Raw genomic sequence first — 15,691 nt, forward strand, 5'->3', positions numbered from 1 at the left:
CTTTTACTTGTACTGCACACATATCTAGCCTATATAAGGCTCTCTATTGTACATTATTATATACACATCAATATACAGACTATTCAGTCTTTCTCACACTTTATATTCTTAACATGGTATAGCCATACACTAACAATGACAATGTCTTTTTGGTGTTGGAAACTTGGAATAGGGTTGATCAGTTGTCTTAGGCTTTGAGTAGGTCTTATTATGCCTAGATGCTTTGTGTATATACCATGACCTTTTAATTGTCATGGTAGTTATTAAGCATCCTTTGGGGCTCATGATTGCTTGCATACTAGAGTTTTCAAATTTCAATGTTGACATTTTCTTTGATTAAGGGTGTAACTGTGTAAGTACTAATCATAGTCAGGAAACAACTGTTAGACCACCATGCTTTTGGAAATGAGTTTGTGATTGGTTTGCTTTTTACTTTTTCTTTTCGGGATAAGTATGATTGGTTTGCTTTCTTAAAATCCTACCGTATTAAAAATAAATAAATAAATAAATAATTAAAAGAGTAACATCTCAACCCATGTACACAGCAAGTGTATGTGGGCTGCTATAAATATTGGCAATAGAATTTATCAAGACCTGTGAATGATTGGGATTTGGACTCTTTGTTGTCTTTAATGTCATTGGCTTCTGTCCCATATGCGTATTAGTTGCTTGCCGAATCAATCAATCAAAGGTGGTGTCTTAAGAATTTCTTCCTACATTGGTGGTTGCTATTTGGCGTGTCAATATGTTATACCATTAAACAAAAGTACCAACTACCTTTTCTTTTCTTTTTTTTTTTTTTTTTTTTTTTTTTGGTGGTACATAATAAGTGATCTATTTATAATGGTTACTACGAAAGTTCGGTTGATCACTTCATTCACATAGATAAGACTCATAAGACCACTCCATCATCACTATTATTAAATGCATCTGTGGGTAAGCACAAGTTACAACATAGTATTTTTGATTGACTAAGATCATGCACTTTTAGCTTCCTTAGTTTTCCATATGGTTTAAATTGTGTGAAAGGAAAAAATATAAGTTCATATTTTGGGGAGAAATAATTTTTTAAGAAAAAAATTTAGCTACAAAATTGGTTGTACCTTAAGATGACATAACCTTACTCAATATCATTAAATTACTACATATTTCGAAAATCTGCTCTTAATATATATGTCAAATTTTGTGCCAATAAGATATTATATACTATATGATCTATAAAATTATATTTTTATACATAATTTTAAATTACAAAAACTTGCAATATAAACAATTATTGATGACATAGTTATTGATCTTTAATTTTCTAAAAGTTTTACAAGCATGGAGGATAAGAAGAAAATTTAATTCAATGGTGGATTTGTCAAAATTCACCTCTAATAAAAAGATATTGAATAAGGTTGTAACCTTATGTAATTATACTACAACCAATTTTATAGCTAAAATTTGTCTGTAATAGTTTATTCTCATATTAACTTTAGTGATTATCAAAATATAGATTGTTATAGTTCTGTTTAATAAATCTTATGTAATAAGATGGAATCAAAGCTTTATAAAATGGTCATTGACTTCTCCAAAAATGCATATAAAAGAAATTCTCCAAAAATGCAAAATAATGTTAATTTCCATATGAAATAATCAAGATTAATTGTATGTTTTGAACAAAATTATGCATTCTACCATTTTTTATTGTGTTGTGTTTTTATACATATCTTACTATATTATAATGTATTGCAAAATATCTTGCTATATATAATAATTGAACACAAAATGAATTATATTTCCTTGCCAAAATAAATTATAAAAATTTGTAATATAGACAGCTTAACTCAAAAAAATATATATTATACTATATCAATTATACTTTGTTGCTTTCATTGGGTTTTGAATTTTTTTTTTTTTAAAGTTTATACTTTATTAGAAAATAATCATATTATTTTGAGATTGGATTGAAACTAATACTTATAAATCTCAACTTCTATTAACGTATAAAAATTTAAATATAGATAACTTAACTTACAAAATATATATTATACTATCAATTATACTTTGTCTTTTCATTGGATTTTGGACTAAAAAAAAATGTTGATACTTTGTTAGAAAATAATCATTGTATTTTTAGAAGGGATTGCGACTAACAATTATAAGTCTTAGCAGCTATTATTGTGGAGGGGTGAGCTCCCTTAGAAGGTACTATCCGCTTTGGGTTCAAGTGTGACCCTCACGGCTTTGTCCCACATCGGGGAACTACGTCCCCCACCTTCGATTTATAAGTGCTGGGCCTAAGTGAAGGTGTACCATCGTGTAAGGAAATGTCCACTTTGGGTTTAGGTGTGACCCTCACAGTTTTGTTCCACATTGGAGAACTATGCCTCCCACCTTCGACTTATAAGCGCTGGGCCTAAGTGAAGGTGTACCATCATATGTGGGTGTAACATCATATGTGGGACAAAGCCATGAGGGTCACACCTAAACCCAAAGCGGACAGTACCTTCTAAGGGAGCTCATTGCACCCCTCTACAATTTGTTTTGCGCATAGCACAGATCTAGAACTAGTGAAATAGAATAAGGGAATCAAACGTAATAAAATAAAACAGTATTTTTTAGGAAATAAATTCTAAAATAAAAAATGAAGAAGAATAAGATATATCCACCCATCATTAATCCGTGGATTGAGGCTTACATTTCACCTCAAATCAAAATAAAGTGTAAACCCAAACAATTATGTTGTACTTAGGCCCACACATGTTAGTGACGAGGACCACAAAAGTAAAATTGTGCGTTTTAAGCCCTATATATATATATATTACCTATTTTTTCACACTTCACCCTGCTACACAAAGATGATATCCCCTGGGGTTATATATTTTTGTTCTAATTTATTTGCTAATGTTGTTTAGGTGTTTTTTTTAAGTTACACATTAGCGGGTTTTAGAAAATATGAATTTAAAAAAAAAAAACAGTTACACAACTTACATATATAGCAGCCATAAGAGAGCGTATCAATAGGCTTTGCAGTTTGCGCAATCAAAAACATACACATATAACTGTTGGTGTATTAATTTTCAAAAAGTACATAGCAATAGCAAATTAAGGGCATGTTTGGTAGCTAAAAAAGATAGTACTGATTTCTAGACTATACCATTTTGTGTAGTAATATAAATTATCTTCTTTTTTTTCTTTTTTGTTGGCAATAATTTTACATTATAAGTATTATATTCATACAAGAAAAAGAAAAAGAAAAAAAAAACAGTATAGAGAAATCTTAGAGGAAGTCAATCCTACGTTAATGGCAACAAATTAGTGCATTGCTCCATATCAGTAGTTGAGTTAAGGGGGAGCAAAATTTATATATGATATATGCACTTACACAAATTTATATGAATATATAATTTTTGAGACCAATTTAAAAATTTAAAAGCTATTCATTTAAATACTAAGTGTATTTAATGTAATTATATAAAAAAATAAAAAAATAAATAAACAACTCAACACAAAAAAGCTTTTTCATAATATTGTATTTATATATTGAGATATTTCTAATATGAGTGATCTATTTTTTTAATTTTTTTTAGAGCCAAAACTCAAGTTATGAATGAAACGATTAGTAGTTAAATGGATACTAAGTGCAATATATGTGGATTTATATTATTTTGGTTAATGTGTTCCCATAAAATGTTCAAATTATAATATGGTAGGGACAAACTAAAAAAAATTTCAATGCAAAGCATCTAGTGGAGGACTTAAGGTTCCTCATTAGAAGTTATGCTCTTTTTCAAGACCAAAGAAATAAAGTAGCATTTAATAAACCCAAAAACAAAAAGTAGGCAAGAGTATTTAATAACTAAAGGTATTTTTTTCACCCTAAAAAAAAAAAAAAAAAAACTAAAGGTATTTTTTGGGCGGTCGCCCCCCCTCAATCCCCTTGGCTCTACCCCTGCTCCATATAGTCTGGGGTTTTAACGACCATCAATTACAGAAATTGATATTTCATTTTCTGATGTTATCATGTCTCTACTATTGTTAGCACTTGTCGAAATAAATGCTGGTTGTTTTCGAGAAGGAAGAGTTGTGTCATTACCTAGCATGAAAACAACTGTTAACATGGTTGGCCGATCTCTTGCATGTTCTTGCACACACAAAAGCTCGATTTGAATGTATTTCAAAACTTCATTAGCAGGATATGTCTCACCTAGTAATGCATCCACAATTTCCATTACTTTTCCTTCTCTCCATAGGTCCCAAACCTACAACCAACATATTCATCATATTAGGCTAAATAATATAAGCCTAATTTTGTAGTTATTGTTGGCACATGCACATGCACTTACATGTTCAATCAAATATGCAGAGGGACCGTTATGGTAATAAGTACCATTCTTTTTACCAACAATTATCTCTAGTGGCAACACTCCGAAGCTATATACATCTGATTTTATTGAAAATATTCCTTGCATTGCATACTCTGGTGACATATAACTACTATCGCAAAACAATGAAAATGAAACCATTATGCCTTGCACATTATTTAAAAAAAAAAAAAAAAAAAAGAAGAAGAAGAAGAAGAAAGAAAAAAAAAAAGAAAAAAAAAGAAAAAAAAAGATGAAGAAGATCAAAGATGGCCTTTGGGCACTAACAAAGCATATAATATTAGAAGTAACACAAGATGAAAAATGACACAATGACATCTCATTAGGATATTTTGCAATAGCAATTTGGGAAAGAATAGTGCTAGAGATACAAACTATTTTACAAATTGCTGATGTGATGAGTGATTATTGGAAAATGAAAAAGTAATATTAATGGTGGGCCTGGATGAAAACCAATAAAAGGTTGGCCACATTAACATTTTGTAAAAACATTGTAAAATAGTTTGTAGCTGTAGCATTACTCTTCAAGAAATTTGGAAGTTAGCAAGAATCAAGGAGATGATGGCAATCTGCTGTCGAAGTTAAAGAGAAAAATTAGCAAGCAAATGTATCTAAAAGATAATGTCCCTTGATTAAGGCTAATCTATCAATCAAGTATGTATTTAGTGGAGGAGTTATTAATTTTGATTTTTTATGAAAATATTATGAACATAGTATTTCTCTTCAACTTTAGTACATTCTATGATTATTCTCCTAATCTATGGCAAATTGGGGTCTAGCGAAAATTAAAAAGACAATGTCTATCTTTAGCGGAAGTCAGAAAGTAAAAAATTTGGAAAGCAAAAATTCACTTCCTTAATTGATTTCCTTTAACTTATTTCTCTTGTTAGCATTTTAGTTGACTTTGGAATCTTATTTGAATTTGAATTCTTTACTAGGATTAGGTTGATTTCATTTCCACGTTTATTTTTATCATTATTATCATTCTTGTGTTGTGTGGAAAATTATTGAATACTCTAGGAATACCATAAATGCATACTCTCCCATCTCACATGAATTGTGGGTCCCACTATAAATTAAATTAGTGGGACCCACAGTTATGTGAGAGGGCGGAGCACACATTTTTGGTACTCTGAAAGTACCTAATAATTACATATGTTGTGCTCAAAATTTACAGTAGGTGGACTTTTATTTCACCTATTTTTATTATAAAAGGGTGTATAGGAACCTTGGAAAAAATAGAATCTTTTGTATAATACCTTTGATTACCTTTTGTATTATACCTTTGAAAATCTTTAGTTTTTTTTTTTTTTTTTATAAAGAGTTGCTATGGCTCTCTTTTATCTCCTTCTCTGCATCTTAATCATGGCTTGACAACCCATTGATCAGAGTAGAGTAGTAATGTTGACTATTGTTTCACAATTTATTCTGCAGTATCATTATGTCGTAACTGTAGGCTTAACTAGCCTTGTGTCTAAAAATAATTATGAAGAAATTCTTGAAATTTTTCTTAGAAAGACCTGCAATTTGTACTCTTTTTTATATATGAAAATAGTAGTCAAGTAATTGGAAAGAAAATATAGATATATCTTTGTTTTCTGGCACACTTACTATGTTCCAACAACACGATTTGTATTAACTTCAATTTGGTCACCTCCAACAATTCTAGCCATACCAAAATCTGAAATTTTTGGATTCAGAGTATTGTCAAGTAGAATATTGCTGGCCTTTAAATCTCTATGGATAATTCTTAATCTTGAGTCTTGATGAAGATATAAGATCCCTCGAGCAATTCCACAAATAATCTCAAATCGCTTTCCCCAATCTAAACATGACCTTTTTGTTTCATCTGAATCAAGAGATTTTGGATTAGATTGAATTAATGCTTACATGCTTCTATATATATATATATATATATATATATATATATATATAAAATCTCAACTATTAGGAATTGATATGTTTGTAACTGGAGGACTACTTTCTAACGATGATGAACAAATTTTATAACATACCAAAAATAAAAGAGTCTAAGCTTTTATAAGGCAAGTACTCGTAGATTAACATCTTCTTGACAGTGTAGATTTCCCATCCATATTTGAGATTATAGTCATTTAGTTGTATTTGGAAAACAAATTGTTTTCCTTTCAGATTTTCTATTTGCACAGGAAGGTCAGACTTCATCGTGCTCCTAACAAAAGTAAGATTTTTCAAATTGTACACTCAAGTAAAGTTTAGTAAATATTAAATACTAATATTATCTTCGACATTCTCACCTCTAAAGATTTATTCAAAAGGTCTTTGGCTGATATGTTGAGTAATTTTTCTGCTTTTGAATCAAATAAAATGAATGTGGCAATTCCTGAGCTATCTTCAACCTTTAATTGAAATCTATACCTGATAAAAGAAATGACATATATAATGTTAATATCATATTATTTGTTGTGTATATTAATATAAAAAGTAAACATTTTCATTTTGTGTACCTTGGGATTGGGAAGCATGCCTTTTTGTTGCAATTGTCGCACCATAAAAATTTATCTCTTGACTTTACCTTTTTAGGACATACTTCGCAAGAGATAAAGTACCAACCAGAATGATCTATGTCAATGTTTATAATCTTTCCTTGACAGGTAAAGATCGTTTCCTAGAAATTGAATTTAATATCAATCAATTTATAATTTTATAGTTAAATTTTGTAAAAGCAAGTCTATAGTACATAAAGCAATGTTAAGGACACAATGTTATTGTTGAAGGTATATTTTTTTCTTACCTCATTATCAGAGTCCCACATAATTTTTTTTTTTTTTATTTCACTTATGGTTCTTACGTTCATCTCTTCTTGAATTGTTACATGTGGTTTGAATTGCTTGGGCATTTGTACTATTGGTTGGTTATTTTCCACCAGCCTATTATATTACATAAAGATATTAGACATAGTATTGTAAAGACTGTAAATATATTAACAATGTGAATCCAAAACAAAGCACTTACTGATCTTTGAATTCAGCAGTCTCAGGAATGTCCAAATCAATATAAACTCTTGTTCCACTTGTTGACGATAAGTTATACTCTCCTGGAATGCACGGGATTCATTAGGAAAAAAAGTACATTGAAGTTTCAATGGAATCATTACTGTAACAGAGAGAGGTCTAGATTAGAGGGCATAGTATCTTGTAGACATGTACAATACAAAGGTAAATAATCCAGCTTTGCTATGGTAGATATAGATGCTAAAGATAATGACACTTGAGTAAATGTTTGTCACATTTTGAAAACCAAAGGACCCCAAAAACCATGCTCTTGAAACGGATTGAAAAAAAAGAAAAGAATAACCTCTGTCAACAAAGAAAAATGTAAAGGAAGGGAATGAATCCCCCAACAGTAAGTGATGAATATCTTTTTAATTCTTATACATTGAAATGATTTTTCTCTACTCAATAATTTAGAGACATAATTATCTTGATTCATCACAGGTACAGTAACTGGGACAAAAAGCTTAATTTTAGACACAACAGCCAGAACTGAAGAAGAATCAGTAAAAGCTTAAAGGAAAAAAAAAAAAAAAAAAAAAGAATTGCTGAGTTGTGTTTACAAATTAATACAATACTAATTTACCAATACTAATTTACCTCACAAACAGCATAGATCTTTTCTTAGGTTTATGTAGTAAAACTGACCACTATCAAAGTATTTGTATTTGCACATTTCTAGCAATTACGCAATTTACACTTGGTCATTCAATATGTGAGATGAGACCAAGATACATTTTTCATAGTGTTTCCCCTGGTTCAACTTATTTCCTTCTTCCTAATCCACCTTTCTAAATATGTATCAATTTTCACATGGGTCCCATCATTCACTATGTGAGCTGAAAAAGAAAAAAAAAAAAAAATCTGAGGATTTTGAGTTGGGTGTGGTAACATTAATAAGTACTACAAAAGGTAGTATTAGAAGTAGGGTTAATTCAATTATGTGAACTTCGAATCTATTAGAGGATTTGTTTCCTTGAGAGTTGGTGGTAAATCTCAAAGAGTTTTTTTTTTTTTCCCTAATAGGGTTTTCTCTTTGTAATCATATTGATTTTTTTTTTTCTTTTCGCACTTGTTTATTTTAGCGATATTGGTTTGTGTTGTGATCAAACAAATTAAGTTAAACATGCAAGCAAAATAGGTTAATAAATTGAATTCAGCATAGAATTTGTTAATTATTTGCAACTGGGGTCTAAATCACCCTTTCACAATCATATATTTTCACCTTTAATTTAAATAACACAAATCAAAATACAACAAACTTTATTACTCTATCTTGGAAATACCCACACATAATATATTTGCATCCTTATTATTCGAGGAAAAGAAGTATAATGAGTAACAAACAGCTTCAAATCATTCCTTCTCCTACTTGATAACACAAAGGACTTAGACATGTCAAGTTCTTATGGTTTCAACTTTAATCTAATTCACCCTATCACAATCATATATTTTCACCTTTTATTTAAAAAACCCAAACCAAACTACAACCAAACACCTTATCACTATATCTTGAAACTACCCACACGTAATATATTTGCATCCCTATTATTCAATGTTTTTCATGGAGAAGAGGAGACCAAGGAGTGGCAATTAGCTTCAAATCATTCTTTCTCCTACATGATAATCCAAAAGATTCAGACATGTCAATTTCTTCTGGTTTGATCTCATCAGGGAGTTTCCAATTGAAGTGATATAGCAATTGAGAAAGAACAAGTTCAATGTTTGCAAGAGCAAAAGATATGCCAGGACATATCCTCCTACCACCTCCAAATGGAATGAATTCAAAGTTTGCCCCTCTAAAATCAATAAGAGAACCTTGGAATCTCTCTGGGTGAAAGCAATCAGCATCACTCCAATATTCAGTATCTCTCCCTATAGCCCATGCATTAATGTATACTTTTGTGTTGTTTGGTATCTCATAGCCGTTGATTTCACATTTTTCTCTTGATTCCCTTGGGATCAAGGCAGCAGGAGGATGCAATCGAAAAGTTTCTTTCACAACTAGTTTCAAGTAATCTAGATTTTGAATGTCAACCTCATCAATATTCTTCCGCCCTTTAAGGACTTGTCGCACTTCAGCTTGTGTCTTCTCCATTACTTTTGGATTTCTCAATAATTCTGACATTGCCCATTCTATCATGGTTGCTGAAGTCTCACTTGCTCCAGAGAAGATGTCCTGAAAAAGAATGTTGAATTACAATCACAATGTGATATGAATGTTTAATATTAAGCAAAATAGGGTAACTTGATAATTTGGAAAAAAAGAAAAAATAAATTAAGGAAAATCATTTTTTAGACTCTTATTACGTTTTCCATCCAAAATCATAATTCATGACCTAGATGTTGATTTTTGTTAAGAGGGAAAGAAAAGCGTAAAAGAAATGTAGGTAAAAAATTGATGGATCTTATTGAGTGGTTTTAGGACCACAATGTTTTCGCCCGAACTTTACCACAACTTAGACCTGACAAATCGTAAGTGGTTACCTATTACTTTCACATGGATGCACAATTTAGTTTTACTACTTGAAGTTTCCAAGATCACAATGTTGTTACAAAATGTAGTGAAAATAATTGTGGTCAGAAATTTTCTCAATCTTATTTGCTTACCAGGGTGACAGCTTTGATGCGGTTGCTTGTGAGATTAAATTCAAGCTCACCCGATTCCTGAAGTTTTAGAAGCACATCAACTATATCATCATGATCACTTGCATGTTTGTTGGCTGAACTGGCACACCTTTTCTTCTTATGATCGTTGATTATATCATCGAGAATCTTGTCAAGTTTTTTGTGCATTTTCTCCAAGGCGGGCTTCTTTCCAGTAAGGAAGCTAAGGAACTTTAGTGAAGGAAACAAATCAGGCATTTCAAAGCCTCCACTGAGAATAAACGTTTCCTTGATTAGTGATATGAGTTCCTCTTCATATTTGCACTTCTTCCCAATGGCTGCCCTGGCAGTGATACCATATGTCAAGGAGGAGATTTTCTCTGTGAAATTGATCTGAAGTCCCTCAGACGAAGAAATGCCTTCAATAAGATTCCACACCTCTTCTTCTCTTATTGATCTAAATGACTGGATTCGCTTCGCGCTCAGGAACTGCATGACACAAAGCTTTCTCATTTGTCTCCAATATTCATCATAAGGAGCAAAGATCATACCTGAATTATCATAAGACATAACTTCAATGGCAAGAAGTACTGGCCTATTTGCAAAAGCAGCATCGTGTGTCTTTAACACCTCTTTGGCCACTTTTGGTGATGAAATGATTATAGCCAAGACCTCACCCAACTGAAGTTGCATGATAGGTCCATATTTATTGGCTAAATCTCTCAAGCATCGATGTGGTTCAAAGAAAATCAGTTGGTGCAAATTCCCTATAAGAGGCAGTTTCCATGGCCCAGGCAACAACTTATGGCTTTGGCCTTCGGCTTTAAACTTCTTCCAATAAATTATCAGGATAAAAAAGAAGAGGAAGCACGTAAAGAGAGAAAAGGGGGGATCTTGGAGCATTTTGGGACACTAATAATGAAGCCCTATCTTAGGCCGTGGGATTTGTATTCATAGTTGCAATGAACACTAGGTGTACTTATAGTTTTTGTTTTGTTTTGTTTTGTTTTTTTTTTAAAAAAAATGATTGCATACTTGGTAGGGTTTTTATCTCTTAAATCTTCTAGGTAGCCCACACGATGCCACAGTTATAAATCATTCTTAACTTGCGTCCCATGTTTGATCTACTAAAAGAGAAAAGGTCTTTGTTGAAGCAAGTGACATCGAAGATAGCTAAAGGCCAAATCCGAAACAGCTTAGAAAAGTCACGGTGTTCATTTTAGAATTTCTTGGCTAAAAAATGAGATCTTGTATGACAAATTGACAATAAGACAGTGGCAGCGCCACATTGCCTCCAGGGGTTCATATAAAAAAAATATTTCCATGTAATTTTTTGTTTTTACCACCCTAAAATAAAATTTTGAACCCCTTAAAAGAAACCTAACAACAAACAAATTCAACATCGTCCTATGTTTTGATGTAGTACAAGAGCAAAAGTCATAATTTGATGGAACAAGTGACTTCTAGGTAGCCCACACGATGCCACAGTTATAAATCATTCTTCACTTGCGTCCCATGTTTGATCTACTACAAGAGAAAAAGTCTTTGTTGAAGCAAGTGACATCTAAGATAGCTAAAGGCCAAATCGGAAACAGCTTAGACAAGTCATGGTGTTCATTTTAGAATTTCTTGGCTAAAAATTGAGATCTTGTATGACAAATTGAAAAGAAGACAGTGGCAGCGCCACATTGCCTCCAGGGGTTCATATAAAAAAATTTCCATGTAATTTTTTGTTTTTACCACCCTAAAATAAAATTTTGAACCCCTTAAAAGAAACCTAACAAAAAACAAATTCAACATCAATCATTATCTTGGCATTTTAAAACAAAATTAAAAAAGCCAAAACAAACTAATTTGATCTAAAATATAGAAAATAAAAGTAGCAAGTTCATCAACAAAAATTAGTAATTTTGTTGATCTTAAATATTAGAAAAAGACAATTAAGTGAGTAGTAAATTGTAAATGGAATGTCTCGCCACTACTGAAGTGGCATCAATGTAGAGTTGAAGAAGGAGACTATAGAGTCTGTGATTGGAAAGTTGAGCTTTCTTTTTATTTTTGGGGATAAAAGGAGTTGATCGATCGTTTTTTTTTTTTTTTAAATTGGATTTTGATTTTTTTTTTTAAATCTTTTCTAATGTGGAAAATGTGAGAGTTTTAAATCCTATGTGGTAAGTTCTTACGAAGTCAAATAAAAATAAAAAAATGGTCAAAGGTTTCGGTTTTGTAGTATATATAGATTAAATGGTGTTGGATGTGATGTGAAAAATAAGAAATGACATGTTGGATGAGTTGTAAAACATTGTTATATAGTAAATAAAATCTGTTTTTGATTGTTAAAATAAGGTTTTTTTTTTTTTTTTTTTTTTTCTTTTACATCTGTTTATGAATGCTCTAAGATGGCGCATGTCCTTATCCTGAGTAATTCTAGTATTATATAAACAGCCAAAAGTTCTACCACAACTATCTTACACGATAGACTGTGACTAGTTCTCTGCCACTTTCATATATAAGCTCACAATTTTTTTTCCACCATTTATGGTTTATTATATGGACAGTTGTTGCAAAAGTTGTAATTTTTTATTTGTTCATCGAATTTTTGCATTATCCCTAATTGATCTTTTGGATTTTCTATACTTTATTTCATCATAGGAATGTACATTTTTAGACCCCTTAAAACACAAGTTATTTAACCTAGTTATTTAGCCAAGTGATGACTTAGATAAATTATTCGGCTCTAGGTTAACACATTTAAATCATATCATGTAAATAATGGGGAAATATAAAGAACACACGATATGATAACCCAGGAAAACCAAACCGGTAAAAAACTTGGGGAGTATTTAACCTAACTATCTTTAAGGTAAAACAGATCCACTATGAAAGAACTGAAGTTTGTACAATAAGACTTAGACCACTAACATTCTATTGCTACCTCAAGTAGAAAACTTATTACCATGACCACATGACAGCTCCGAGTCCACGGACTACTTCTTTCCTTGATCTATTACAACCACAAGTTCTCCCACTTGTGACTTTGAGACTCCACTCAAAGGTTTCAGAACTTCTTTAAGTTCTTTAAGCAACAGCTAAAAAGATCATCAAGCTCTTGACATGAATCTTGATCTTGATAACCTTAAGTGTATGTATGAAGGTAAACACCTCTAGATCTCACAAAAGATTCAACACACAACCATCAAAAGACTTCTAAAACATAACTAGGGTTTTTCCTTTTATACTTGAAGTAAAACACTTAACCCTACACTTCAAACGGGCTTGGGCTGAATTGGAAATTTTGCAGAAAAATAAATCTGCACGTGGTTCAATCGATCGAGCCTAATTTTTGATCGATCAAGCCTTGCAAATTTAGTCTAATAATTTCGCAATCACTCGATTTCAATTTTACAAATAAACATACTTTGAGTAAGCCTAAACCTAGACTCTATGTTTTGATCATGGTTTGCTGACACATTACAAAATGAAGTTCTAATATATTAGTTCCTAAAGTCTTAGAACCTAACAAACTCCCTCTTTGGCAATCCGTGACAAAACACATCACAAAAAATGAAGTGCTCAAAGTTAAAAACAGCCCATTCAAATTTAAAATGCCCTAAACACAAATCAACCTAACTAGTATCTATCAGTTGTCAATGTAGACAGCAGCCATGACTGAATTAACTTGTAAATTCCTGAAACACTCAACAAACACATAAACGCATGTCAGGAAAATACAAGTAAACCAAAATTAACTTCTTGATTTCACAAAACATAAAATAAAAGACATATACCATGAATAACCTCATAATATAAATTAATAACTAATGTCTCATATGTGAAACTAGAAACTAAATACAAAGCATAATGCCTCCTCTTATCATATACAACCCATATAAAAAAAATCAAAACCAAAATAAATACATCATAAGCCAAAACAAAATACATCAAGCTCCTAGATATAAACTATATCTCCAATCCCCCCTATCTCTATATGTATGTACTCCCCCTTTTTGTGACGAATTGCCAAAGAGCAATCATGACTCATCATCAAAAGGTGGAGGCTGTGGAGTAGAACCTCTAGCATCCGCCAAATCTGCTCTCAAAGAATGAAGCTCGTTAGGCACATCCAACAGAAGTTGTCCATGCACCACCTGAACGGTCATGATGGTATCCAGCATACTTCGAATAGAATAATCGCTCGATGAAGAAGGTGGGGGATCCATAGTAGCAGTAGGGTTAACATACTCCTCAGCAGTAGGATCACCATATAGAGGCCTAGATGCAGCACCTATAGAAGACTCGACTCTTAGGCGTTTAGAGCTAGCTTTCAATTGAGCCGCTCTTTGCCTAAGGAAGGTGGCACCTATAGGAGCTATGATATGGATAGGCTCGGATGCAGGAAAATCCTCTAAACCTAAATCTAAAAGAATCTGATGAATGAAAACCGGAAAGAAAAGACCATGAGATTTTGAACTACTCCTATGAACCTCAACAAGTGATCTAATAAAAAGAGTAGGAAAACTCATAGAAGCTTTGGTGATGAAAGCGTACAAAAACGCATATCTCTCAATGGGAATAGTATGAAGATGGGAGATAGGCCATATACTATGACAAGGAACCCTGAAAAATAGATAATTGAGCTCAATAAGCTCATTGGAAGTGACACGAGGATCAGTACCCCAACTAATGGAAGTACCGGTAATGAGAGGCATAATGTCATCAAGGAAAGGGATCTTAGTGTATGGGTACATGGGCTGCTATACCAAAGGTACGCCAAGAGCAGAGGCCACTACCTCAGGAGTAATGACATACTCTTCACCCCTTATCCAACTTCTCACATATTGAGTGTTAGAATCATTGGAGTGGACAAAGAGATTCAAGTAGTACTCTCTAATCAAAGCAGCCGGAGGAGGATGCTCAACCTCTAAAAGTGGTAACCAACCCCTACTCTCAAAATTCCTATGTATCTCAGGATCTACCTCATCTAAAATCACCTTACACTCAGCCCACATCGATCTAAAGATATAGAGCTTCTCATAGTTTTCTTGGTGTTTCATGGTTCTAAACCTATCACTTTGGAACACAGGGGTTGAGGAGGTGGAGCTTTTCTTGTTGGCTCTAGTTTTTCTAACCATGATGCTAAAGGTTTTAAGGAAAGAACATGAGAAAACAACAAAAAAAATAATCAAGGGCAGATTGCATTAGAGAGGGTTAAAGCACAAAAATATCAAAAAAATAACAATATGTATGATGCATGTGATGAATGCACATATGATGCAAGCTCTAATGCATTGAAATTTGTTCAATTTTACTTCATAAACCAACAATTGACTTGAGCAGAGTTTTAGTCCAAAACCCCCAAATTTTGAAAAACCCAATTTCAAAAATTAAACCAAATTTTGAAAAACCCAATTTCAAAAAAAAAAAAAAAAAAAACATATAATGACTTAATCAATCAATAACACAAGTCAATTTTATCAATTTTAGCCCAATTGAACAAAATCCCCAATTTAACAAAGTTCCAAGCCCTATAAATTTCAATTTTCCTCAAATCACAAAATTAATCAAATTAATGCATAAGGATCATGTTTACATCATCTAAGAACAAAAAGCCATTGATTAAAAACAAATGAAATAAACAAAAATCCCTAAAATGCTTGGTTCGAATTTTTCACAAAAAATGCA

General features: G+C 32.0%; 2 protein-coding genes across 2 annotated transcripts; both read right to left on the reverse strand.

The window, feature by feature from the left end:
* Window positions 1-3,959: 3,959 nt before the first annotated feature.
* Window positions 3,960-6,554, reverse strand: LOC115991197 (G-type lectin S-receptor-like serine/threonine-protein kinase At1g11410). Its single transcript, XM_031114941.1, has 4 exons — window positions 6,386-6,554; window positions 5,982-6,219; window positions 4,332-4,479; window positions 3,960-4,247 (listed from the first exon to the last, which is right to left on the reverse strand). Exons 1-4 carry the CDS (start codon window positions 6,552-6,554, stop codon window positions 3,960-3,962), a joined length of 843 nt encoding a protein of 280 aa, XP_030970801.1.
* Window positions 6,555-8,954: 2,400 nt separating this feature from the next.
* On the reverse strand, window positions 8,955-10,912 carry LOC115991198 (premnaspirodiene oxygenase-like). The gene is made up of 2 exons (XM_031114942.1): window positions 10,013-10,912; window positions 8,955-9,581 (listed from the first exon to the last, which is right to left on the reverse strand). The coding sequence occupies exons 1-2, from the start codon at window positions 10,910-10,912 to the stop codon at window positions 8,955-8,957; spliced, it is 1,527 nt and encodes a 508-aa protein (XP_030970802.1).
* Window positions 10,913-15,691: the final 4,779 nt, after the last annotated feature.

Source organism: Quercus lobata, chromosome 5 (genome assembly GCF_001633185.2).
Source record: "Quercus lobata isolate SW786 chromosome 5, ValleyOak3.0 Primary Assembly, whole genome shotgun sequence".
Taxonomy (NCBI): domain Eukaryota; kingdom Viridiplantae; phylum Streptophyta; class Magnoliopsida; order Fagales; family Fagaceae; genus Quercus; species Quercus lobata.